This window comes from Barbus barbus, assembly GCF_936440315.1.
Source record: "Barbus barbus genome assembly, chromosome: 25".
NCBI lineage: Eukaryota > Metazoa > Chordata > Actinopteri > Cypriniformes > Cyprinidae > Barbus > Barbus barbus.
Window position 1 is genome coordinate 4,951,265 of NC_136753.1, and position 27,586 is coordinate 4,978,850.

Below are 27,586 nucleotides of genomic sequence, written 5' to 3' on the forward strand. Positions count from 1 at the left end.
ATTAATGTTTATATTTTACAGACTACATTTTGATCGGTTCTTTTTCTACTTTTATGGTGCCCACAGTCCCTATTTATTGTAATTGTATGGAAAACATCAACCGACATTATTCATAATTTCCATTTGTATTTCATGTAAGGAAAAAAAGCCATATGGGGTTGGAAAAATCAATTTAATTTTGAAAAATTCTATATATTTAAAAGGAACGATTTGTTGTTCTTGTTTTTCTCTTTTTAGACACTCTAATTAAAGAAGAGTGCATGAGTGGGTTGTGTATGCAGAGCTAATAAAGAACAGATGGTAGACAAGAAGCCTCCTCACCCAGAAGTACCTTCAATGCACAATTACACAATCAAAGCTACGAATAGACATTTCTTTCTCTCATGTGTCAGAATAGTCCATCATAATCTTCTTAATACTTAAAAAAAAAAATTAACATAAAGTTGCGTCCTTCATTTCGCCTCACATGAAATCTGCTGTTTCATCCTTGAGTGAAATATAGCTCACGTGCAAATCCTATTATAGTGAAGGTTTGGCTCATGAATATTAATGACCCGACGTGACGTTGGCTCTGAACTGAACCAATTGGCTGGAAAGTCGAAGCTGGTAAAGCGATGGACTCCTGAATATTAATTAGGCCACTTGACTCAACACTCAAACAGGGTTACCAGGCAACGTAACTAGACTCTAATTAATATTTATAAGATTGGTCTTCACCATAGTAGGATTCGTAATCTCGTCAGTCTTGATTTTAAGGAAGGATTACACGTCTTGCCCCCGAAGAGCCAATCACGTGTGACCCAAGGATTGTCGAGCCAATGGGTGAAATGGGTGATCAGTCAGGGGCGGGGCTTACGCCTAGCGCTCACAGTAGGAAATGAAGGGCTTACCCCAGCCTGAACTGCCGACATGTGCATGTTAGAAAGTTACACAACAACAGTTTATAAGGTAAATGTCTCGCACTGGTCGCAGGTTATGCGTGTCCGGCTGAACTGCAGGGAGGATGGCCATCGATATGGAGCCAATAAAGAAAGATGCGAAGAGCAACCCGTCCGCCACGGCTAATCTCTTCTCACAGATATTTTTCTGGTAAGTTTTCATGCCTCTATACAGGAGGAAGAGAGGAGGGGGACACTTACATGATCATAAATGTGTTTTCCCTCTGAAATTAAAAGCCTTTATTAAAGAATTTAAGCTTTGGGATTTTCGTTTCGTTACTTGTACATTGTGTGAAACTAAAGACATTAGTTCAGTAGATGATTTTAGCCTGTAGTCTTTCCATCAGTTGTGTATCTGATCCAGTGTTTTGTTACATGAGGAAAGCTGGTCCTGTTCACCACCCACTTCTTTTCCTTCCGAAGAACTAATATGACTCGAAGATTTCTAATATTTTCCCCGGTATTTACTCTAATAGCTCTCAGGGTCTGACATCATAAAAGCGTTTTCTGAACGTTCTCTTTCTATTCATGTTAGTTTGATACATTTCTGAAAAAATTGTTACTATTTCCAAAAAAAGGTGTATTTATTTCATCTTATTTTAATGTAATCTTTATTTTAAATATCTTGAAAAGAATTAAGCTTAATCATTATTTTTTATATGAACTTGTCTATTTGAAGCTATTTATTTATTTGAGTCATGCATATCAAAAGAGGCTAGTCTGTTTGACCTAAACAAATCATGTGTTTTCATAAAGAAGTAAAATATTAGATATTTTTTGAAAATGGAATGATATTGTTTTCTTGTCACAGGACAAAAAATTACCTTGATTTTAGTTAAACCACACTGACTTTGATTTGAAGGGTGAAAAAAATAAAATATTGCAAAAATGTGTGTTTTCTGTGTCAAACAAGACATTTTTCAGGTTTTTCTGTCGATCGAATTTTTTAATTTTTTTTGCTATTCTTTACAAAAAAGAATTGTCTCTTTAATCATATTTGAATTTAATCATTATTTTAATTATTTAGTAAAGTTTTTGAAAATAATTGAGCTTAATCTCCTATTCTTTCAAGGTTATTTATTTATTTATTTGAGTCATGCATATCAAAAGAAGGATTTTTTTAGGAGACTAATCTGTTTGACCTAAACAAATCATGCTTTTTCATAATCAAGTAAAAAATTATTATTTTTTTTTTTTCAAATGTAATGACATTGTTTTTTTGTCACAGGACAAATAATTACTTCTTGCTTTTTGGTTACACGACCACACTGACTTTGATTTGAAGGGTAAAGTAAAAAAAAAAACAAATGTAATTATTATAAAGCAAAATTTTGCCTCTGTTTTCTGTGCCAAACACATTTTTCAGGAATTTCTCTTTTTTTTTTTTTTTTTTTTTTTTTTTTTTTACCAACTCTGTAGAGTTACACCACCTACGGTAGGCATTTTTGACATTAATCAGAAAATATTCAAAACTGGTTTTAATTCAGAAATAAAAAGCATGTTTATCACAGCATTCATTTTATTGTCTGTCACATAATCATGTTTTTATTATTATTATTATTTTATGTTGTTATTCAATATTATTTTATTAGTTCATGTTATGGGCCCATATGCAAATCCAGCCATTTGGCTTTAATGTCAGAGGGGTTTTTAGGTTTTGTTTTCCAACCCTTGACTCTCAGGAACACTCATTTTAAAGAGATTGCCTACCTGCATGTATACATGTTTGTTTGTTTAGGTTCATTGCTTTAACTGTCATGAAACATGTGGTTTGTACACTTTAGACGGCTGTCATCACTCATCAATAATTCAGCTTCCTTTGGCATGCACATTTAAAGAGTTCTATTGACCAAATCCTCTTTTCTCTTCTCGCTTGACATCAGCTGGCTGAACCCTCTATTCCGTATTGGATCCAAGAGAAGACTCGAAGAAGATGACATGTTTAAAGTGCTTCCGGAGGATGGGTCCAAGAGACTCGGAGAGGAACTGCAGAGGTGAGTGAGCCGCTGGGAATAAACCAACTATCAACAGGCTGTTCTCAAACAAACCCTCAGAGTATTTATTGTGAAATATGAGAATGCAGGATATTGCGGTTCCCATTAGCTGTTGGGAAGGAGATGGCCCATACCAGTTCGTGCATTATGCAATGTTAAGTTCTTGTGAATATCTCTGTAATCGTTCATACATTAACAATGTATGCAAATGGAAATGAAGGAATGAGTTTAGGCTGGTTTAGTATTCTTAGAAGGAGCTGTGGTTGGGCACGTGGGACCCGAGACCGTTGATCCTGGGGGTGTGGATTAAGATCAGGCCCGGTAACCCAGGAAACTGTTTGTTCAAAATCCACAAGGGGTTTCTCATGAGCTACCACAACTCTGCCTTGCAACAGATTTCCCCAGAAGAACTTTCACCTGGTAGATTATTGTTTGCTTGGATAATCTACCAGGTGAAAATCAGTCAGATCATTTACATAAGATGTAAAATATGTCTTTTCCAGCAACATGATTAGATGGTCATGTTCGTAGCACAAAAGGTGTGGGACAAGTTAGACGTTAAAATTGTAATATTTAGGGTTAGGGGTGTTTGCATTGATAATCTGTGGAGCCAGAACAGAAGGGCAGATCATTTGGAAGGTTGTACTGTTGCTATTACAGGAGCAGAAGTTTTGGCAGAGGGTACAGACAGAAGGGCGTGAGGTTAACGGCCCGTCTACTTTTCCTGCTCACTTTCATTTTGCAGCGTACAGGAAGTTTACATTATGTAAACAAGCTCTACTGAAGTTACTACTCTTTTGAAAAAGTGCTTACAAGCAGCTAATTAAAAGTAATGCTGTGTGTGTGTCTGTGTGTATATTTATATATATATATATATATATATATATATATATAAGTATTTTTTTAGTATTTATATGGCACAAAAAGTCAAAGTCAAAAACAAAGAAATGTACAGCAGCATTTGACTAAATATTATACTATTTTGTAAAATAATTGATATTTATTTTATAGATTGTATTTTTATTTATATATTACTACAAAAAGGTGAAAAATGCTCTTCCAACATCACTTATCTAAAATTAATTTAATGCCTTTGAGTTGTCTGTGCATCTTATTTGTCTATAGCTGAAACTTGAAGTCAACATAAAATCAAATTAACTTTAATACAGTCATCCTTGTCTTATTACAAGCAGTTTATTGTCTTTGTCAACCTTAATTTAAATACAGTTGGTCTGAAACATCTTTCCTTTTGGCTTCTAGGCAATGCAAGCCTTATGGATAATGGATAAAGCTGGATAAATGGATAATGGATAAACACCAAATAATATTTAAACATTGTTTAGAGTACTTTTAAGTGATGCCGCCTTTCTAAAGCTTGCCAATAGTTTTCCCAATTATTTCGATTTATTTATTTATTGTTAATCAGTTATTATTTATCTGTCCCACTAATCATTTTGTAATAAGACATTAAATAAAGAAAGCCTCCTCAAAAGGGTAATTTCCTCTACTTCATCTATTAACGTTACATTCATGCATTTGGCAGACACTTTTTTTTTAAAGCAACTTGCACTGATACATTTTTATCAGTTCATGTATTCCCTGGGAATCAAAACCATTGAATGGTCCTTTTTTACAATCCAGTAAATTCCCAGTTACTTAACAAGTGTCAAGTTTTATCTTATCATTTTTCTTTCTAATTGAACATAATTTTTCCTATTTCATTTAGTAAAATGAGTCACTTCAGTATTCATACATATTTGTTACTGAGCAATCCAAGATTTCATGGTTATTTGTTTTTTTTTTAGTCTTGATTTTTGCAAATAAAACACACTGTAACATAAAGACCATTGCTTTCTATGATTAGCCTATCATGCAGACGAGTTTTTTCTTCACCTTGAGGTTTTATTACATAGGAACATATAAGCAGATAAATCGTTCGTTGACCCTTTGTACAGCGGAGAAACCCACTGATAATCAGTGGTCTCCACAAAGTTTTAATCTCCAGCCGTTAAAGCATGGAAATGAATGACATTGAATACAATACTGTCATTCATTAAAAAGAACCTCCACACAGCGTTTCTCCAGCCTCTAATCATGCACTTTAAAATGGATCAGTGCTGGTTCATTTAGCACAGAGCTCTGGGATATGACACTAATTAGTGAAGCTTTTATTGCGATCAGTTGCATGGAGCGCAGGGGGCTGAGGCGTAAACACAAATGTTCTGCCTTGAAGTAAACTGTTATTTGCAGATGTAGAATTTACTGCCGGATGTTACTGCTGGAAAACATCAACTGAAGAGGCTCAGCAGCTGTTTTGAAGAAGCACCTTAGTTGTTTTCCTGATTTGGCTAAAATGCTTTAGTTTCTGCTCAGGATTAGTTTCTTATGTGAAGTGACATGTGGCCAAGTATGGTGACCCATACTCAGAATTTGTGCTCTGCATTTAACCCATCCAAGTGCACACACACAGTAGTGAACACACACCCGGAGCAGTGGGCAGCCAATGCTGCGGCGCCCGGGGAGCAGTTGGGGGATCGTGCCTTGCTCAAGGGTCTCACCTCAGTCGTGGTATTGAAGGTGGAGAGAGCGCTGGTAATTCACTCCCCCCACTGACAATTCCTGCCGGACCTGAGACTCGAACCCGCGACCTTCAGGTTACAAGTCCGACTCTCTTTCCATTAGACCACGACTGTGCCTGTTCATGTGACCTGTTCACCAGGTGGCCCTTGTGGCCCAGGACTGTTCCTTATTTGGTCCGCATTTTTGTCCTTTTAAGGTGTATAATAAATAATCAAGATTTATTAATCAAAAAAACAAACACAAAATGTCTTCATAGAGAAATCGTTTGTAGACTAAGTGTTAAGTTTTTCTGTACGTTGAAATCATCATACTGTTATGTTTTATGTGAGATGACACAATGTGGGAAATAAAGGAGGATTATAATTGTTTTACGATATCCTATTTCTCTCTGTGTCAGCATAATTTATTAAGCCTTACTCATCTTTTTCTTTTTCCCACACTCATAGCTACTGGGACCAAGAAGTGGAAAAAGCAACCAAAGAACTCAGGACACCCAAACTCACCAAAGCCATTATCAGGTGCTACTGGCGATCATATGCAGTACTGGGAGTGTTCACTCTTATAGAGGTATGTTCGGATCCAGGACTTTGCATGTTTTGTATGTGTTACACAAAGTGAAGGCTGTGAATCTCCAATCTAGTTAACTATAAGTCTGGTGTGTATTCACATTAAACTTTAAACTGAAACTACTGTTGGCTGAATCATAAAGCACATTTTATAAGTTCTGTTGATGATTCACCGTCTTAACATGTATCACCTGAAGTGTTGTTTAAATAAAAGCATCACACGGCACTCAGTTTTAAGAGTGCTTATGGAAGATTTTATTAGGATTAAGCTGAAACACATCCAACAAGATCCAAGAGAAATGGTGGTCAGAAACCCTCTGTCCCAGGGGTTTAGTAACCAACTGGAAGTTTGCGTGAAAATAATAGTTTACACAAATATGGGAAAAAATGCATCATAGCCTGATGTCCTTCTCGGCAGCTACTGGCTGCTGTCTTTCATTAGGTTGTCTGATGGAAAAATGCTGCCAGGACATTCTTCAAAATATGTCCTTCTTTGTTTTACAGAATTAAATGAGGATGCCAAATTTCTCATTTTTTGTCAAACTTTTTCTTTAAAGCAATGCACATGAAAATGTGTTGGATGTCTGTGCAAATCTGACTGAGTTTTCTTCTTCTGTTGAACACAAAAGAAGATATTTTGAAGAATGTTTGCAACCAAACAGTGGACAGGAGCCATAGTATTTTTTCCATACCAAGGAAGTCAATGGCTGCCGTCAACATAATTTATTAAATTACTACATTTTGAAAGTTTTATGAATTCAATTGATTAGATACCCACTTTGATTATCAGAATTTTATTAAAACATGGATTTTGGAAAACAATAAAACACAATTTGGGGTTTTACTTGCCTACATGCAAAACAGGACTATTTAAAAATGCTACCACAATTTCCTCATATAATAAAGACAAGGGTGTGGATGTTTTTAGGAATGTGAACGTCTAATCCGTTCAGCCTCATATTGTTCTTACAAGTACAAAATTAATTATTTCACATTGTTATTATCTGATGTTTCTTCTTCCCCGTTATAGGAGGTGATTAAAGTGGTTCAACCAGTGTTTTTGGGAAAACTCATTCTGTATTTTGAGAGATACGACCCCGATAACATGGCAGCGTTGTATGAAGCTTATGGATATGCCGCAGGCGTCTCTCTCTCCACTCTGGGTCTGGCGTTACTCCATCACCTCTACTTTTACCATGTCCAAAGAGCTGGAATGAAAATCCGCATTGCAATGTGTCACATGATCTACAGGAAGGTTAGATTTCCTAAAAAAAAAAAAAAAAAAGATTTTTCAGAAAAAAATTCTGAGCAGGTGACAAGTTACAGTGATAGTACCAGATGGTAGCACCAGGATTATTAATAAGTACCATATTTGTTTAACATGTTTACATAGTAATCTGAGGTTCTGTTTTTTTTTCAAGTGTGCCACATCTCTCTCTCTCTCTCTCTCTCTCTCTGTCTCTCTCTTTCTCTCTCTCCCTGTCTCTTTTAATAAAGTGTCTGTAGATATGAGCAATAGGAATGATTTATTTATTTTTTTGGCTTGGCTGAGGGCAATTCCTTATCATGGTATTTCCCACAAACCTTTTGAATTGTTTCTTCTTTTAGGCGTTGTGCCTTAGTGCCACAGCCATGGGCCAGACAACCACCGGGCAGATTGTTAACCTTTTGTCGAATGACGTCAACAAGTTTGATGAGGTAGGAAATTTCCAGAACTTCTTTGTCTTCCTCTTAAGTGTTATAGTCACCGGTTGTCAATTTCCTGTTTTTGAAGCAGGTCACTCACCGTTTTTTTTAATGGAATTAAACGTGATACTTGTTTAGTCAGGGAATTGTTTTGTGTAGTTCATTTTCCAGTTAAAATAGCCAAAGGCAGCACAAGTGATTTACCGTAACGGGCTTGTGTTACTGGGTAACAGATTGGCCAGCGTTCAGAGTACCAGGAGAGGTCACAAACTGGTCGTCGTAACCATTTGTGCCTTTACGATCTGACTTTGGGTATTTGGGAAATTAAAATGATTAGTTAAACATTTGAAACCGTTTTTATGTGTTGTGGTTTCTAACTCACCCATTAATCAGGCCAGTGGAGTCTCCAGCAGTTGAGTTATTATCATTATGTGATGGATGGCTGTGTGTTATGTAACATTATTTTAACGCAGTTCGGTAAACACATGACATAATTTCAAACCATGTTCATACTATCTGAGCAGTTATTCTGTGCATTTGTAGTAGGAATGCCATTGTTCTACATCTGTCCTTGGAGGCGTTTCTCTTGCATTTACCAGCAGACATCAGAGGGGTTCTGTGAAGAATTACAGGAAGTTTGGTTTTTGTTCAGTTCAAGTTACCCGAAATTAGAACTTTGAAGTTTAAGCTCCTTTTTTTGTAGATTCTAAAAGTAATCTCTTGTCCTGTTTGTACTGTGATGTTACAAAAGCAGTACACCGTGTTCCAAGTACTACACTAAATTGTCTCATGAACTATTCATGGGTTTCAGTCACGTGACTTTTTTGTTGCGGCCGCCATCTTTAGGACCTTGCGTAGCCTCTCCTTGGTGATCGGAAACCAAAATAATCCCTCTCCGTACACTCGGGCCAGTTTCAGTTAAATTTTCACTTGCTAGAGACTTGTCCGTTGCCCGGATCCATCTGCCGCATCTGGCCTGGATGCCTGTGTACTCTTTCAGATTCTGGGCCGAATCAACAGGACCAGATGCGACAGCTGTAACTTACCGACACTCCCGCATGCAAGCTGGAATCGGTCCGTTGAGCAGCACGCTAGACTTAGCCCAGTTTCATTTCTGTATCTACTGTACTAGTCATTAATATTTCATTTAAAATTGATAACGTTACCTAGACAAAACATTTACTTTAATTTTAATTATATCGATTATAATACATAAATATGACTTAACAAATCTATAAACATCTCATTTTTATGAAAGCAATTTTAAAGTCCATTAAATAACTAGCTTGACCAAGCTGGCATGAGGAACATTTATTTACAAAACCATGCAATTACACAAAAAAACAGCAGCTATACAATAAGTGTAGATAAAATATTTAACACATTTTGCAAAATTACCCATGCATTTACTTGAATGAATGAGGCATTTATAATTACACTTGGACTGTAACATTTAATAAATAAAGGTTAAAACATTCCAAATTTAAAAGGTGTTTTGAAAAACACATTGGTATGGCAAAGTTTAGGAATGAAACATTTTGTACTTGGCAAAATAATTTAAGTAATTATTACCTAACTGTTACTATGAATCATTTTTAAAGATAATCAGTGTTCACTGTTCTTGGTTTTTGTTTATTGTGCAGCATGTCTTTCCACATTTTTCTTTGCTTGGGAGCTTTCATTTCTGCACCTGTAAAGAGCAAATAATGCACAAATATCTACTACTAAAGATCATAAGATAACATTTTTAGTGAATTGTTGGCCTTCTGGAAAGTATGTTCATTTACTGTATATGTACTCAATACTTGGTAGTGGCACCTTTTGCTTTAATTACTGCCTCAATGCGGCGTGGCATGGAGGTGATCAGTTTGTGGCACTGCTCAGGTGGTATGGAAGCTCAGGTTGCTTTGATAGCGGCCTTCAGGTCATCTGCATTGTTGGGTCTGGTGTCTCTCATCTTCCTCTTGACAATACCCCATAGATTCTCTATGGGGTTCAGGTCAGGCGAGTTTGCTGACCATTCAAGCACAGTAACACCATGGTCATTGAACCAGCTTTTTGGTACCTTTGGCAGTGTGGGCAGGTGCCAAGTCCTGCTTGAAAATGAAATCAGCATCTCCATAAAGCTTGTCAGCAGAAGGAAGCATGAAGTGCTCTAAAATTTCCTTGTAGATGGCTGCGTTGACTGTGGACTTCAGAAAACACAGTGGACCAACACCAGCAGATGACATGGCAGCCCAAATCATCACTGACTGTGGAAACTTTACACTGGACTTCAAGCAACATGGATTCTGTGCCTCTCCACTCTTCCTCCAGACTCTGGGACATTGATTTCCAAATGAAATGCAAAATTTACTTTCATCTGAAAAGAGGACTTTGGACCACTGAGTAAAAGTCCAGTTCTTTTTCTCCACAGCCCAGGTAAGGTCACTGGTTCAGAAGTGTCTTGGTAGCCCTTTTCCTGAAGATGTCTGAGTGTGGTGACTCTTGATGCACTGACTCCAGCTTCAGTCCACTCCTTGTGAAGCTCTCACAAGTGTTTGAATCAGCTTTGCTTGACAGTATTCTCAAGCTTGTGGTCATCCCTGTTGCTTGTGCACCTTTTCCTACCCAAATTCTTCCTTCCAGTCAACTTTGCATTTAATATGCTTTGATACAGCACTCTGTGAACAGCCACACCTTTCAGTAATGACCTTCTGTGACTTACCCTCTTTGTGAAGGGCATCAATGTTCGTCTTCTGGATCATTGCCAAGTCAGCAGTCTTCCCCATTATTGTGGATTCAAAGAACAAGAGATACCCGGAATTTATATTGTAGGGATGGTCAGTAATCGAAACTCAAATGTAAATATTCTAATATTTTGAAATACAAATTTTTGACTTTCATAAGCTGTAAGCTCTAATCATCAAAATTAAAACAAAAAAACTTTTTTAAATGTTTTACTTTACATGCAATGAATCTAAAATATATGAAAGTTTAACTTTTTGAAATAACTTACAAGAAAAAATGAACTTCGATATTCTAATTTGAGATGCACTTGTGTATGTATATGTGTGTGTGTGTATGTATATATATATATATATATATATATGCAATAACAATATTGTTTTTTTATCTCTTAGAAATGTACATTTGACATTGAGCTGACAGTAGTAGTTTGAGTTAGGATGCAGATGTAAATTTATGTTCATTATCAAAATCCGTAACATCTGTAAAAATTGTAACAACCTTCTTTTTTATTTGGTGAAATATTTGTCTGTTTCAGTTTTATTAATTACATTCCATTACTCCTTTAATACATTTAATACATGTACATTAATATAATACATTTGATTATAAATACCTCTCATTTCTTCCACAATACCATGGTGCAGTTAATTTTACTACAGTAAATCCCTACCTCAAAGTATGTGACCCCCGCTGTGAACTCTGGCGCCCCCCAAGTTGGGAACCACTGGTCTATAGCATATATGGTACTCCATGGTTCATGTACTATGATATTTACATGGTACTCTAAGAAACATACACTACTGTTCAAAAGTTTGGGGTCAGAAAGATTTTTGTTTTGTTTTTTGAAAGAAATTAATACTTTTATTCAGTAAGAATGGAAAAAGTGACCGTAAATACATTTATAATGTTTAAAGATTTCTTTTTAACTTACCTTTCCTTTATTTTTCAAAGAATCCTAAAAAAAGTATCACAGTTTCCACAAATATTACTTATAATTTTTATCATTATATTAAGCAGCACAACTGTTTTCAACATTGATAATAATAGGAAATGTTTCTTGAGCAGCAAATCAGCATATAAGAATGATTTCTGAGGGATCATGTGACTCTGACGACTGGAGTAATGATGCTGAAAATTCAGCTTTGTCATCACAAGAATATATTACAAAAATGGTTAATTTAAGTTGTAATGATATTTCACAATATTACTGTTTTTACTGTATTTTTGATCAAATAATTGAAGCCTTGGTGAGCATAAAAGATATTCAAACCATTCAAAAACCTGATCAGCTCCAGACATTTGAATAGTTGTGTTTGTACGTGTCTAAAAAACGTGGTGTTACTATAGTGCCACATCCAAACCCTATGGTAATAACATGGTATTTTTTGGTTGGTGAAGTAGTATGATATAGTTATCTGTTGTCACATCTCTTTTCCCAGGTGACTATTTTTCTTCACTTCCTGTGGGTGGGGCCTCTGCAAGCCGCAGCTGTGATTGGTCTGCTTTGGCAAGAGATCGGAGCATCATGCCTCGCGGGCATGGCAGTTTTAATCTTTCTTATGCCACTTCAGACCATGTTTGGGAAACTGTTTTCAAAGTACAGGTACAATCTCAGGATTACTCTGACAGGGAATTTTTAAAATTGGATCATGGAAAAGGAATCATAAGAAAGTAAAAGGTTTAATCACAAGATGCTCTTCACATCATGGTGAATAGTCTCAAGTAGGCTTCAGGCTTCAAGTAGGCTTTATTCTTAAATAAACTGCATGTGAGCAGATTTACGTAATCTAGAAATAATTAATAGCTCAAAATAACTGTTCAAGAGCTTGAAGAACTTTGCACGCTGAAGATGGTGTATTCTTCAGTTATAGTAGCTATTCTGTGCATAATGAGCTGTTAATCATCTCCGACCGTCATCAAACAAGTCATTTATAAGAAATTATTGTGGGGATCAGTCTTGTCGCAGTGCTCAAACATAATAAATCATAGCCACACGTTTAACCACATGCTCTTTCCTTCTGGGGTTATGCATACATAATGATTTTAAATTCAAATACTTGAGAGATGAAAGGTGAAATATTCCAGAATTTAAATTAAAATCAGGACAATTTATTTTGCACTTTTACCTAAGAACTTATAAATACCAGTTGAATTCAGTTTTGTGTAGGCCTACTTTTTATTTTTTACTAACAAAGAAGATAAGTTTTGTAAGTTAGGTCATGATCTGATAGCTTTATTGTGCCATCACCTTTAATAATTTAATTAAGAATTTAAAAAAGTTTATCCGACTTAGAATTTTTAAAAAGAATAGGTTAGGGTTACATGTTATATACTTCATGGTTGATCAGGGCCATGTTAAAGGGATAGTTCATGGGGAAAAAAACACTATGCAAGTCAATGGGTACCAGCAACTGTAGGTGAACTATCCCTTTAAGAGGTTAATTCTAGGACACGTTTAAACAAAGATGTGAAACCTTGTTTTAAAAAAAGTTGCTTTTTTATTACAGCATTACTTTTATGTTTTAGAATAGGCTATACATCTCAAATGTTCTCTTCTTCTGTCTGTGTCTCTCACAGGAGTAAGACGGCAGCCTTCACTGACAGTAGGATACGCACTATGAATGAGGTGGTGTCTGGTATACGTATAATTAAGATGTATGCTTGGGAAAAGCCATTTGCAGCGCTGGTTAATGATGTACGAAGGTAAATGATATAGAGTTATTTCATCTGTTTACACTGCTGTAGCTCTGACAAAGGTCAGCAGAATTCTTGACTGAAGATGGCAAATTGCCAAAAGGTTTTATAGCCATCCATATCTTGGACCTAATAATCTTTATGATTCTTGGGCATTAATAGCTGAAATATATCTCTTTTTTTTGTTTGTGTGTTTCTTGTAGAAAGGAGATCTCAAAAATCATGAGCAGCTCTTACCTCCGTGGGCTGAACATGGCCTCGTTCTTTACGGCGAATAAAATCATCCTGTTTGTGACGTTCACTGTGTACGTTCTGGTGGGCAACAAAATCTCTGCCAGCCGTGTGTTTGTGGCCGTGTCGCTGTACAGCGCCGTCCGCCTCACCGTTACTCTGTTCTTCCCTGCTGCTATCGAGAAAGTGTCCGAGTCTGCCATCAGCATCCGGAGGATCAAGGTACAATATCCGACTGGATCAGTATACAGTATACAGATATTTGTGTTTTGAAAAGGAGGACAGACTGCATAGGGCCCAGATGTTGAAAGGGGCCCAGAATGGGGGTCCAGAAAACTCAGTGGAGGGGTGTAGCGTGGGTCAAAGAAGAACACTGTGCACTCTGACCAGGAGCAGTTCTAGACCCTTTTTAGATAGTCATTGACTTTTTGTTTGTTTGTTCAAGTTGCACACTGAAAATGGGTTGGAGCTCTTGTTTTTGAGCTCTCAAAGTGCACCAGATTAATGCATTTAAATTTAAAATGTATAAAATTTTCTCCCGGGGTGGCATAACCCCAAACCCCCCTAGAGGGAAACGGGCCCCCCCACTACTGCCTCACTAAGTCTTACGTGACCATGATATGAGCCCCCAACCACATCCGTTAGCCCCTGATGTTTTGCCCGCAGCCCCAGATGTTTTCACATCCTAGAAATGCCCCTGATCATAAACAAGTAATATTAGATGTGTGTCAATATAACAGATCTGTGCATTTATTGCATTAATAATGTCACTCACAGCTCTTAATTAAGTAACTTATTGTTTAATAAGTATTTGTGTATATTACTGAAGAAGGTGGTACATGATATTGATAAGCAGTTTGACAACATCAAATATTTTTCATCAATAATTGTGCTCATTAAGATACCAGCAGACATACTAATCCAGCACAAATTGGTGCATGAGATGTCACCAAAATGAAGCATTTGAACCTAAAAACTAAATATCGAAATGTGTGGGAACTGAAAAAGGTCCACTTTTGGGGAAAAAAAAGAACCCCCAACCCCTCCAATAGGCTGGCTACGGGCCTGCATTAAACACTTTGTGAAACAATCCAAAGTAAACATACTGACCTGGTAAAGCTTAGGCTGAAAAGGAAGTAAAAATGGCACAATGGACATAGACAAAATGATAAAATTATGTCTCAAAAGACAAAACTTCAGCATGAGTCCACTGGGTTGAGCCACCATTGCTTTTTCAACTGATGTGTGACTCATGTTGACGGAATATCCCATCTGTCTGCTTAAATGGCAGACGCAAAAGCACGTATGCGGATTTATTTCCACATAGGAATGAGCTCTAAATGGATCTGAGAATCCATGCTTTTTTTTTTCCTGCTACATGTTCATGGGTCATATCCGATCTGTGCCACTTGGGAGGAAAAATAGGAATTGGGTCACTTGAACTGTAATGTAAATGCCAATCTTTGTGAAGTTACAGTGTTCCCACATCTTGTGAAAGCTAAAGTTGTGATTTCCAGATTTAGGAAAGTCACGGAAATTATTAGTCTTGAGAAAAAAAAATTGTGCATACAGCATGTAATACCGTATCCAATAATGCTATATATGAATTACATATATATATATATATATATATATATGTATGTGCTGTCAATCAATTAAAAAAAATAACTAATTAATCCCACATTTTTTCTGAAGTTAATCGTGATTAATCCCACCTAACATTAAAGTTTTTAAATATACTTTTATATTTCAGTTATTTCACATTCAATCTTCAAATTACTGTCCAAACAACATAAAGACAGTGTGTTTGTTTAATGGCATCTTTTTTTATGACTGAAGGCCAGTATCACTGATTCAATACTACTGATGTCTCAATAAAATCCACCTAATATTTAACCATTGACTATAGCAATTAAACATTAAAGTATAATTGAGAGCTATCAATTTGAACATGTATTAGACTTTAAAAAATATCTTCTAATTTAAGTGAACTTAAACAATCTTCACATAAACCCATTATAATAAATGTCATATTTACATGTGCCCTTCAGCGAAAATATAGGCTACAGTAATACAGAAATACACATTTATATTTTAATCCATTTTGTAATTATTTAAAATTTCTTAAATATTCATTAAAATAAATAAAATTATATCGGCCACCCTGCTTTCCAAGATATCGGCATCGGCTGTCAAAAAAACTAACATCGGTCGACTACTACTTACAAGCTCATATAATATAAATATACTTATAGAATTTTTATACTTGTATATTTATAATTATGTCATATAACACAAATGTATTAAATAAGCTTTCGATACAAATAAATGAAATGAAAGCTGATTTGCCAAGACTAGTAACTTGTGCTGAAGTGCTGTAGGTGTCATTTTCAGGGTTAATTTTAGATCTACTCCAAAGTTCCCACTGACACAGCTAATGTTACGCAAGTCATGAACCTGCAGATTTTGTAATCATGGAGTGTCTGCTTAGAGAGGGGAGCCTTTATATACAAAGCAGATGATTCATTTTCTGATTTGACCTCACAGTGAATCCACTTCAACTTGTCGGACAGTCCTAATTTGTGTTAACCAAAGAAACTCCAAAGTACTGCGACTAGACTATCAGAGTGTTATTTCAGCAGTTTTTTGTGTGTGATGGTCTTGTTCTTGCATCATAAGTGTCTGTGGTCTTTCTCTCACATGCAGAAGTTCCTCTTGCTCGATGAGCTTGTGAAAACTCACGCTCCACTTACTCAGGAGGATAAGAAAGAGGCGTCTTTGGCGATACAGGATCTCATTTGCTACTGGGACAAGGTGAGTGCAGTGTGACAAGGCCCTTGGAAGTACACTCACCTTCCCCCGAGATATAATTTTGGAAATGCAGAACTATGAGCTACTATAGTGCCCATCAAGTAGTGGAAGGACTCTCAAAATTTCCTCAGGGGGAAAAAAGGAAGTATAGTCTGGATATCCTGTTTCCATCCCAGAAGCATGTTAGCTTATAGTAGTGTTGTTGTTTTTTTGTCAAAGATAATAGATGTATTAATTAGTGTAGCAATTATTTGAACTATAAATTAGTTGTAACTGTGTAAAAATCATTGCTGTTACTTTTGATCAATTTAATGCAGCCTTGCTGACTAAAAGTATTCATTACTTTCTATCGTACTGATCCTAAACTATTTTAGGACTTTCAGTAAGTTTTGTTGAATCTAGTTTTCCCCCCTTGTTTATGCTGAGGTTATTATATGTTCTCTCCTGTCTACTTCACAGTCTCTAGATGCACCAACATTACAAAACTTGTCTTTTACTGTGAAGCCGGGTCAACTTTTGGCTGTTATTGGTCCTGTGGGGGCTGGAAAGGTCAGTCACAATAACTTCATTCTCTCATTTAACTTTTCCAGGTTTGCTATTTAAAATAGATTATGGCAGCCATGAGTGTTATTAGTTATTAATCTTCACCTCTCTCCTGCAGTCTTCTCTCCTCAGCACTGTTCTGGGGGAGCTTCCAGCAGAAAAGGGTGTGATAAAGGTCAAAGGTGAGCTGACGTATGCCTCCCAGCAGCCTTGGGTTTTTCCAGGAACCATTCGGAGCAATATACTGTTCGGAAAGGAGCTGCAGCCCCAGCGCTATGAGAGCGTCCTCAGAGCCTGTGCGCTCAAAAGGGTGAGATGGGTATTCGTTAATTCATTCATCACACTCTTACCTTTCTAATCTTTTCCATCTGCTTGTAAATTAAACTCTCAGTAAGATTATTAATTGTTTACTTGGTGTAATTAGGGTTGTCAAATCAATTACATGTGCTGATTACTTAATTTAAATAATCACAAATTAAGTGTATACATTTCCACTACTGTTTAGGGGTAGGTAAGATTTTTAAATGTTTTTAAAAGAGGTTTCTTATGCTCACTAAGGCTGTATTTTATTGATCAAACATGCAGTAAAAGCAGTAGTGTTGTCAAATATTATTTAAAATATTTTTTATTGTAATATATTTTAAACTATAATTTATTCCTGTGATGCAAAGCTGAATCTTCAGCATCATTTCTCCAGTTTTCAGTGTCACGATCCTTCGGAAATTGCCGATTTGCTGCTCAAGAAACATTTCTTGTTCTTAATATTGAAAACATTTGTGCTGTTTAATATTTTGGGGAAACCATGATACATTTTACAGGATTTTTGGAATAGAAAGTTCAAAAGAACAACATTTATTAAAAAAAAAAAAAAAAAAAAAGCTGTAGTGTACTAATACTGTAGTTCTTTCTGTGTTGTATAAAGGACATGGAGCTGCTTCCTGATGGGGATTTGACTGTGATCGGAGACAGAGGAGCGACTCTCAGTGGAGGACAGAAAGCTAGAGTCAACCTGGCCAGGTATCCCAAACTGTTAAACCTTGAAAAATCTATTTTTCCATTTTCCAATGTTTTTATACAAATTCAGTAATACAATTAAACCTTAACAGATCAATTATTTTGAGCAAAAAAGAAAAGAAAACAATAAATAAATATATATATATATATGAATGTATGTATGTGTAAATGTATATGTATGTGTAAATGTATTCAGAGGACTGCATCATGGACATTCTGAGGTTATGACATATTGTAATGTGTATAATATGTGAAATGGAAAAAAATGTCTTAATATGCAAACTAGCATATACTTGCAAATAGGAAATAATATTTAAGAGCTGTTTTATTGATTTTTGTTACATATCTGTGGGTTTAGGGCTGTGTATCAGGATGCTGATATTTACTTGTTGGATGATCCATTGAGTGCAGTGGATGCAGAAGTGGGTAGACACCTGTTTGAACAGTAAGTCCATACTCTTCATCGATCCTGTTGTGTTTTACTGTTGCTATTCATAAGGTTCACAGTCAAGCTCCAAAATGGGCAAAGTAAACCATTAATGCAATGAAACATTAAATTAATTGTTGTTGTTTCCACCGTTTCTTTGCAGTAAGTATTAAGAGCCCTGATTGTTCTTGCAGGTGTATTTGTGGTATTCTGAAGGACAAGCCCAGGATCTTGGTTACTCACCAGCTGCAGTACCTGAAGGCCGCAAATCAGATCCTGGTTTTGAAGGAGGTGAGCTGTAACAGCACACACCAGTCAATCTGCATTACACCTGTGAATAAATGAACCATAATTAACTCATGTCGGCTCTCTCAGGGGCACATGGTGGCAAATGGCACATTCTCAGAGCTGCTGCAATCAGGAGTGGATTTCACCTCTCTGCTGAAGGACGAGGAAGAGGAAGGTGAAAAAGGAGAGGCTCCTCGCTCCCCCCGCAGCCGCACACTCTCCCAGAACTCCGTCCGTTCGCACTCTTCATCTGTTCTGTCTGTTAAAGATGAATCCGATCAGCTGCCGGTAGGTGTGACTTGTCATTTATTTTTGGGTGAACTTTTCCTGGAACATTCGCATTCCCAGCTCAGATGGGTCAGTAGCTCCATCTAGTGGATGGCTGGGATGTTACTCACTGTCTGATCATAAAGATTGACATTTCCACCAAGTGAAAGTATCAGATTGTTTTTCGGTTGTGCTAGAAGGGATACAGCTAAAACCAGAAGCTAAGAATAAATGAAGCTTCCTACGTATTAGATTGTGTTTATTAACATCTTCTACGCCCTAAACCTACCCCTTACTATAATGCAAAAACAGTAATTATTGTACAGTGTGACAAAAATTACACTATATTGATATGCACATGCTCCGTAGACGAATCTGTATACCATCGGGCCTTAACCTAGGTTTTCCTCATGGGTAGGGGGAGCCTGTGCATACCATGGCCGAGGAGACGCGCACTGAGGGGACCATCGGATTTCACATGTACTGGAAATATTTTAGAGCTGGAGCCAACGTCCTTATGCTGGTTTTGCTTGTGCTTCTCAACTTGCTGGCACAGGTATGAGAGACAGCAGTGATACTGCGGTTATACACTGAAAGACCTCTCGCTCACAGTTAAGAGTTTCATGCTAATGCTGTTTTCTGCTCTATAGACTTTTTATATTCTTCATGACTGGTGGCTTTCATACTGGTGAGTGATCTATAATATTATTATCTGTGCAGCTATGCTTTTATTTTTAAGTACATTGCATTACTGTAAATGCTTTTTCAGTTTGATTTTCTCAAAATATACATAATAGAGTTTGGGTTCAAATTACAAGGATGCATTAAATTGATCAAAAGTAACAGTACAGACATTTTATAATGTTATAAAAGATTTCTTTACTTTCTATTCATCAAATAATCCAGAGAAAAGTCTCACAGCTTCCACAAAAATATTAAGTAGCACAAATGTTTTCAACATTGATGATGATAAGAAAAGTTTCTTAAGCAGCAAATCAGCATATTAGAATGATTTCTGAAGGATCACGTGACACTGAAGACTGGAGGAATGATGCTGAGGATTCAGCTTTGCGTCACAGAAATAAATTACATTTTAAAATATCTTGAAATAGAAAATAGTTATTTTAAATTGGAATAATATTACTTTTTTACTGTATTTGTGATTAGATAATTGCAGCCTTGGTGAGTCTTTTTTCAAAAACATAAACCTTAATATACATGTTATTAATTTAACAATACAATATAATTAAGAATGTAATTTATTCATTAAATTAAATATCTTTTTCTTTGCACATTGTTTCATTTTCAACTCATGTCACTCTAAAAATTGCTTAAATACATTTAAATGGAATAACATTTTAAAAAATTAAGAAGCTAGTGCACAAAGTACACTAATTGCATTTGAGCAAGCTAAAATAGTGCTTAATACATTAGATGGACGGTACTGAATGGACATGATCTTCTGGTGTTTACCAGCTACCGTAATGTCATTGTCATGATTGACAGGGCCACAGAGCAGGAGAAGCTGAATGTTTTTTCCTCTAACATCAATTCCACCATCGGCACAAATGGCACTTTCGGCAATAACACAACTCAAGAGCTCAACCTGCATTTCTATCTTGGCATCTACGCAGGTATGCTCATGATCAAAGTCAGCACAATTTCAAAAGTAGACATGTTGCATGTGTCTCCCATTGGTGATTTGTGCATCTCATGTTCATCAGGTTTAACTGGAGCCACTATCATCTTCGGCTTCATGCGCAGTCTGATTATGTTTAACGCTCTGGTGAGCTCAGCGGAGACGTTACACAACCGCATGTTCAACAGCATCCTGAGAACCCCGGTTCGCTTCTTTGACATCAACCCCATTGGTGAGTACAAAAACACCAATGGCTTCTTATTATCCTGTGTCTATCAAGCTAGTTTTGAAGGCAGTGTTGGAACTGACCAACAGAGGGTAGCACATCCCATGAAACTTATTTTGTGCGATTTATCTGTCCTGTGCTGTTCTTGGAAAACCTCTGCCAATGTGCAGTTACTGCCAGAGGAGAGGAAAGTTCTTGCTGTACTTGTTAACAAACAAAAGCCCCTTTACATTAACTCTTCAAGGTATGTCTGTCAAAATAGGGCTTTTACAAGTACTGTGGTAGAGTGATGTGGCCATGCTTCTTTGATATAATAGATAGAGACTCAATATTAATGAATAATTGATTCGTTGATCTTAAGTCATTTGATCAAGCATAGCGATTGTCCTTTAATAGACAGCTTGTAAAAATTAAGTGGACATGACGTAATTGGTGTCGGAGAATTTATATTGCGTGTAGTTATTACTGTGTTGCAATTAAAAGTTTGGGTCTCTTGAAGTCTCTCAAAGGCTGATTTATTTGATTTATTTTCCTACAATTTTAAATAACTGTGTTCTATTTCAACTATTATTTATTACATGCTATTGCCATTTGTATTATGTGCTATGGTAGTATCAGTGTTAATTTCTATTGCTTTTTTCTTTTGTAAGAATTGGTACCATGTTCGAAAACCCTCAAAGTACCATGGTACAGGTCCAAACAAAACATGTTTTTTTTTCCCCTGGTACATTTTGCTACTTATTTGTTAGTGTCTTAGTTAGTGTTTTCCTTTTGCAAGGATTGCTGTTATTAAACCTCATTGAACATTTATGTACACTGTTAACATATTTAGTGTTTATGGGTAATGGTTGTTACTGGATCACATTTATCAGCTTTGTTTATTTTAATGTGATGTCCAGACTTCCTCAGTGCAGGAGCACATACAGTAGTAAAGGAAAGTGGACTGGTGTATTTTCAATTATGTTTACCCTAGATTTCAGTGTTTACTCTGGAGTGTTGAGTAAACAGCAGCGTTTGAGGCCTTTGCTCCTGCAGGGAGGTATATTCGCTGTGTTGAGCGTGAAGTATGTTGATTGGTGTGTGTATGTGTGTGTGAGAGAGTCAAAGGCTGTTTTGCCTTTTGTGTTCCTCTTTTGTTTATCTCTGGAAAACAATGCTCTAAATTGATAAGTCATGGAACATCATTAGGACAATCTGAGCTGTAGCCTTTTATAATAGTTTGTGTGTGTTTTTTGTTATTACACCTTATTTGCGGTAATATTTGACCTATATAAATAATGAAAGATAATGTTATTCTTTGTTATTTGGAGATTTCATCAACTTTGGACACTTTGTTTGTTTGTTGTTTGTTTCCAGTGGAAGAAGTCCAAACTTTTGCTGTTAACTTCAAAGTATATCCCCAAATAATTATACAAATTATTATATTGATGTAAAAATATGTAAAATAATAAAAAAAATCCAAAATTGTATTATAGAAATATAAAACAATTAACATAATAAAAATTAATAAAAGAGTTATTATTTGGAGATATCCTCAAAACTTTACTCACTTTATTTATTTATTTATTTATTTATTTATGTTTCCAGTGGAACAATTCCAAACCTTCAAAGTATATCCCTAAATAATAATACAAAATATATTTATGTAAATGTATGTAAAATAAAAAATGAAAATGATTATCCGAAATTGTATTATATAAATATAATATGGTTAAACATAATAAAAATGATAATGTATTATTTGGAGATGTCATCAACACTCATTGTTTTTATTCATTTATGTTTCCAGTGGTACAAGTTCAAACGTGTGATGGTATCTTCAAAGTATATCTCCTAATAATAATAACAATAATAATATTTATGTAAAAAATGTATTATTTAATATGATTCTTAAATATCTGAAATTGTATTAAATAATTAATAAAAAGTTATTAGGAGATACCATCAAGACTTTGCACTCATTGTATTTATTTATTTATTTATTTATTTGTTTTGTTTTTGTGGTGTAACAGTACACATATTCAAAAAATATCTCCTAATAATAATATATTAATTATCCAAAGTTTTATTATACAGTTTATGAAAAGGGTGTTGGAGATACCATCAAAATGTGTAGTTGCTCTCTTGGGGAAAAATATATATATATTTATATTATATTATATTACAATGCATTGTATTATATGCTTAATAACGGTGGTCGTTATTTGAACGTGCAGGACAGAGTCGGCTGATATGACTAGTATGATGCAGTTTTTTCTCACCTTCTAAAGAGCAAACAGCAGAGCTGGGCTCTGTGTCATTGAGGGCTGCTTATCGGGGTGTTACTATTGATAACATGAGCAAAAGAGCATTTACAAGTCTCAAAAGTCTAATAGATAGTTTTATGGCAGCTGAAGAGTCAGTTGGAGCCCTTTTTCACGATACTGTTATCAGCAGCGCACACACGAGGCACCATTACAACGGGAGGCACTCACAGAAATCACATACTTTGTGGAAACTTTTATGGCTGGAGTAAGCTTGTGATGTGGATTAGTTGACACAACTACCGTATCCTGTGTCTCGGCGCTCTGGCCTGTTTCATTGGTAATCTATGCTCTTTGGTAATAAAGAATGGTTAACACTAGTGGGTGTTTGTAACGTCTGCTAGTTCTTTGAGACTTGTAATCTAAGCATCATTAGCCATAAACATTTCTGACAAATGACGAACAGATATCCAGCTGATGTTTGAGTTCTCTTTGTTTGCATTATTTGTGTTTAATCTGCCATTTATTATCCACCCAGTCACTATCATAGGTTAAAGGCCTTTATAGTCAGAATGATCATAACCAGTTAGATAAGAAGTAAATGGCAATATGGGATTATTGATAAAATAATGCAACAGAAAAGTTTGCACAGCATGTCACTGTCAGCATTTCAGCCTGTTTTTTAATTAGTGATGCTTTCATCGCTATTATCGAATAATATTGTCCAATATAAAGAAAAGGAGAGATGTTAAAACTAATTAGGTATCTAGTTTACATTTACATTTATTCATTTAGCTGACGCTTTTATCCAAAGCGACTTACAATTGCTATACATGTCAGAGGTCGCACGCCTCTGGAGCAACTAGGGGTTAAGTGTCTTGCTCAGGGACACATTGGTGTCTCTCAGTGGATTCGAACCCGGGTCTCTCACACCAAAGGCATGTGTCTTATCCACTGCGCCATCACCACCCAATAGTTAAAATGCACTCTTTCTATTCGTGTTGGTTTTTATGTTTATGAAAAACAGTTTTTACCTATTTGTAATATTTTTTTTTTTTTTTTTTTTTTTTTTTTTTTTTTTTTATTTGTCAAGGTTATTTTTTACAGATAGCTTGAAATATTAGTTAATTAAATATATAATAAATTTTTATTAAGTTTTAATATTTTATACTTTTTTTAAATACCATTAAAAAAATCAGTGTATTGTTGACTTCGTATTTATTTAAATATTTCATTTAATAATTTATATCAGTGAATTGTTTTTTCATCGTTTTCTTCACACTGTCCTGTCTAGTTAAATCTATTAAAATCATGAGGTATTGCTCAGTTTTGTTCTCTGAATGGCTTTTCCCTTGTCATTTCAGGAAGAATCCTCAACCGGTTCGCCAAAGACATCGGCCAACTTGATTCCTCCCTTCCGTGGACATTTGTGGATTTTATCCAGGTACGTTTTGCAGTGCAGTGTCTGTTAAACACCACATAATAAGCACATGCTGACGTGGCTGTATTAGAACACCCATCACTTGTGGCCATATGCATTATTCGCTCCGGTAAACCAAGTGTTGTAGACCAACAACATATTGTGGCTTTTTCCCTGGCAAATGACAATGTGGTCAATACGTGGGTGACAGGCGTCACTTTATGTGCTCAAAACGCTATTGTCTGAAACTTGACAGACTGAGTTGAAAGTACAATAGTCTTTCATTTAAGGAGCTTTTCATTGTGCGGGGCAGCAGGATCCTCCTTGTTCTCTCGGAGGATGAGAAAACACTGCAGTCACTTAGTCTTTCCCACAGTCCTCTCTCACTATTGGTTCCCTTTAGTTGTAATTATTTGTACTTTATAATTTTTAGCTCTGAAATATTTGAGCTTTAAATCACTAGAAGAATGTGTATATACATTATAAACATTTTCATGCATTTTTAAGATTTTATTAATTTTTTATTACTTTTCCAGGTATAGAAATCTATAGAAAACTTCATGCAGGTTTTTCAAGACTGTGGGGGGAGAAAAGTAAAAAGTTGTTGAGGTGGAACAACTTGAAATAAGAAATATCTTGATTTTTAGTAAGTCATCCTCAGAAGTTTGCTGAAGGCCCCTAGTGGGTCCCGGCCTCCGGAGTGAAAACCATTGGTGTACATGTAGTATATACAGTATACTCGATCTTCCATTTCTAGTGTGATGATTGAACTGTAAGTAATTTCAGCTATAGATTTAAGCATTATTTGATTTACCGAAAAGTTTAGCTATTTTGACGAAAAAATTAATTCAGTTGCAAGTAATCCATTTTATTTCCAAGATGATGACTGGATGCCCCTATGAATGTACAGTTTCAGATAGTGTTTTAATAAAGTAACTGGCATACCACAGCATGCTTGTATCCGTTCTGAACGTGACCATACTGATGAAGCGTCCAAAGCAGTTTAAAGGAGAGAGATCTCACTTTGACGTTATTGAGGTTCTTCTACGTGACGAGTCCTAAAATCACAAGCACAGTAATGCTTTTGTCAGTTTCTGTTCCACCACAGTCTGTGGGCATCCCAACACTAACCTTAAGTTGTTAACACAGTTACAGATAAGAGTAGGGGATTATGGGTTATTTGAATGAGATCTCAGAAAGTGGCGAGTCATGCTGTCATGGCAGCCTGGCTGTTTTTCTTCTGTGTTCTTTGATAAATGTTTGTGGTTAAAAATGAGCAACCAAAACCACAAAGTGCTTTAATGACCCAGCAGTCAACCGTTGTGACGCAGTTCTTCTTTTTATTTTGATAAATGTATATATTTTTACTTTGAATTAATTCCGTTAATTAATTGTACTTTCATCCACTTACAGGTGTTTCTGCAAATAATTGGAGTCATTGCTGTGGCATCTTCTGTCATCCCTTGGATTTTAATTCCTGTGATTCCTCTGTTGATCGCCTTCCTGTTTCTTCGTCGCTACTTCCTGCGGACATCACGAGACGTCAAGCGCATTGAATCCACTAGTAAGTGTCTGCAATCTGTTGTCTTCAGTAATGTTTCTTCAGAGCAGCTTTGTTGTGTGTCCTGTAAGTTTAGTCTGGTGTTTCGACAGCTCGAAGTCCTGTGTTTTCGCATCTGTCATCTTCACTGCAAGGCCTCTGGACCATCCGTGCCTTTAAAGCTGAGGAAAGGTTTCAGCAAACGTTTGATGCCCATCAGGATCTGCACTCGGGTCAGTAAAGGAGTAGGCCACTTGCAGGACTCAGACTAGCTGTTGACTTTATTAATGTGTTGTTTCAAATGTTTTGTGTGCTCCTGCAGAGGCCTGGTTCCTGTTCTTGACCACTTCACGCTGGTTTGCAGTGCGCTTGGATGGAATGTGTTCGGTGTTTGTGACCATCACAGCCTTTGGATGTCTTCTTCTTAAAGACAGTGAGATATCCAAAGCGTACACACTACTAACCAAAATTTACAGTGCTCTGAATCCCGAGTACTGGGACAGCCCAGGCTGCACTTGGAGGAGAAATGTTACACATTTTATAAATATCTGACCAAAAAGCTGTGGAAAATTTAAAAATTAATTAAATTAAAATTATCATTCAAAAATACATATTTGTATATTTATATGAATACCTTATATACACCATTCAAAAGTTTGAGGTTTTTTAAGAAATTAATACTTTTATTCAGCAAAGATGCATTAAACTGATCAAAAGTGACACTAAATACATTTGAAATGTTTCAAATAAATGCTGTTCTTTTGAACTTTCTGTTCATCAGAGAATCCTGAATAAAGTCACAGTTTCTACAAAATTATTAAGCTGCAGAACTGTTTTCAACATTAATAATAATAAACAAATGTTTCTGAAGACTAGAGGTCTTCATGGCTGCTGAAAATTCCATCACAGGAATAAATTACATTTTAAAATATATCATAATAGAAAAGCATTATTGTAAATTGTAATAATATTTCACACTTCTGCTGTTTTTACTGTAATTTTTATTAAATAAATGCAGCCATAAGAGATTTTTTACCCAAACTTTTTTTGAATGGTAGTGTTTAGGGCTGTCCTCGACTAAGGATTTTTCTGGTCGACTAGTCGTCGTTCATTTTACGAGTTAGTCGATTATTCGCACGTTTATTAATAAACCATTTTAATCATTATAATGAGCCTTTAATTTGCCTATAGCCTAATAAGCGCTCAAGCACGCATAAAGCTTGCCACAGCGCACCAGCAGAAGTAATTATTATGAATGTGCCAGTGAAGAACAGTAAGGAGACTGCATTAACATTTTAATAATTTGATAAACTAGTGCTTTCTTTGTTCTCCGTTTAAGAGATAAAGTCGGCGACACTGACTCGTCATCTCCGCATGCACCTGTATGCATGTTTCATATGGATTACATAATCTCAGAGTATTTGTCTTCCATTTGAATTGGTTCAATTGAAAGTAGACATTTTTTTATGTCTGTAAGGTAAATATATACACAGTTTCGTGTTCAAGTTCACAGAGACCGAGACAGCAGAAAGCACTTCCTGTTTGCTTTCATTATTTTACAAAAGCACGGTTTGTTTTTATTGTGAGTGCAAACTAATAAACGTAGAGTCTTTTACAGATTTGAAAGATGTATTATTCTTATCTGTATGACCAAGAATGACCAGTATTTTAGGAGCAAGTGACCGCACTGGCGCCTCCTTCTGTCCTGCAGTGAGCGGCCTACTCTTCAGACACACTCCACACACTTGA

The 27,586-nt window shown here is 35.9% G+C and overlaps 1 protein-coding gene across 1 annotated transcript in view; it reads left to right on the forward strand.

Annotated features, from left to right (window-relative positions):
- The first annotated feature begins 867 nt into the window (after positions 1-867).
- Positions 868-27,586, forward strand: part of abcc4 (ATP binding cassette subfamily C member 4 (PEL blood group)) — a 32,450-nt gene continuing 5,731 nt past the window's right edge. Inside the window, exons 1-23 of the mRNA XM_079377395.1 lie at positions 868-1,089; positions 2,822-2,932; positions 5,959-6,079; positions 7,109-7,333; positions 7,687-7,776; positions 11,934-12,097; positions 13,072-13,197; positions 13,392-13,641; positions 16,126-16,233; positions 16,690-16,779; positions 16,892-17,083; positions 17,696-17,790; positions 18,146-18,232; positions 18,409-18,505; positions 18,590-18,790; positions 19,188-19,325; positions 19,420-19,457; positions 20,276-20,403; positions 20,494-20,640; positions 24,242-24,321; positions 25,711-25,861; positions 25,951-26,070; positions 26,160-26,270. Coding sequence (XP_079233521.1) covers positions 1,004-1,089; positions 2,822-2,932; positions 5,959-6,079; positions 7,109-7,333; positions 7,687-7,776; positions 11,934-12,097; positions 13,072-13,197; positions 13,392-13,641; positions 16,126-16,233; positions 16,690-16,779; positions 16,892-17,083; positions 17,696-17,790; positions 18,146-18,232; positions 18,409-18,505; positions 18,590-18,790; positions 19,188-19,325; positions 19,420-19,457; positions 20,276-20,403; positions 20,494-20,640; positions 24,242-24,321; positions 25,711-25,861; positions 25,951-26,070; positions 26,160-26,270 — 2,956 coding nt within the window. The 5' untranslated portion in view covers positions 868-1,003. The remainder of the gene's footprint in view (positions 1,090-2,821; positions 2,933-5,958; positions 6,080-7,108; positions 7,334-7,686; positions 7,777-11,933; positions 12,098-13,071; positions 13,198-13,391; positions 13,642-16,125; positions 16,234-16,689; positions 16,780-16,891; positions 17,084-17,695; positions 17,791-18,145; positions 18,233-18,408; positions 18,506-18,589; positions 18,791-19,187; positions 19,326-19,419; positions 19,458-20,275; positions 20,404-20,493; positions 20,641-24,241; positions 24,322-25,710; positions 25,862-25,950; positions 26,071-26,159; positions 26,271-27,586) is intronic.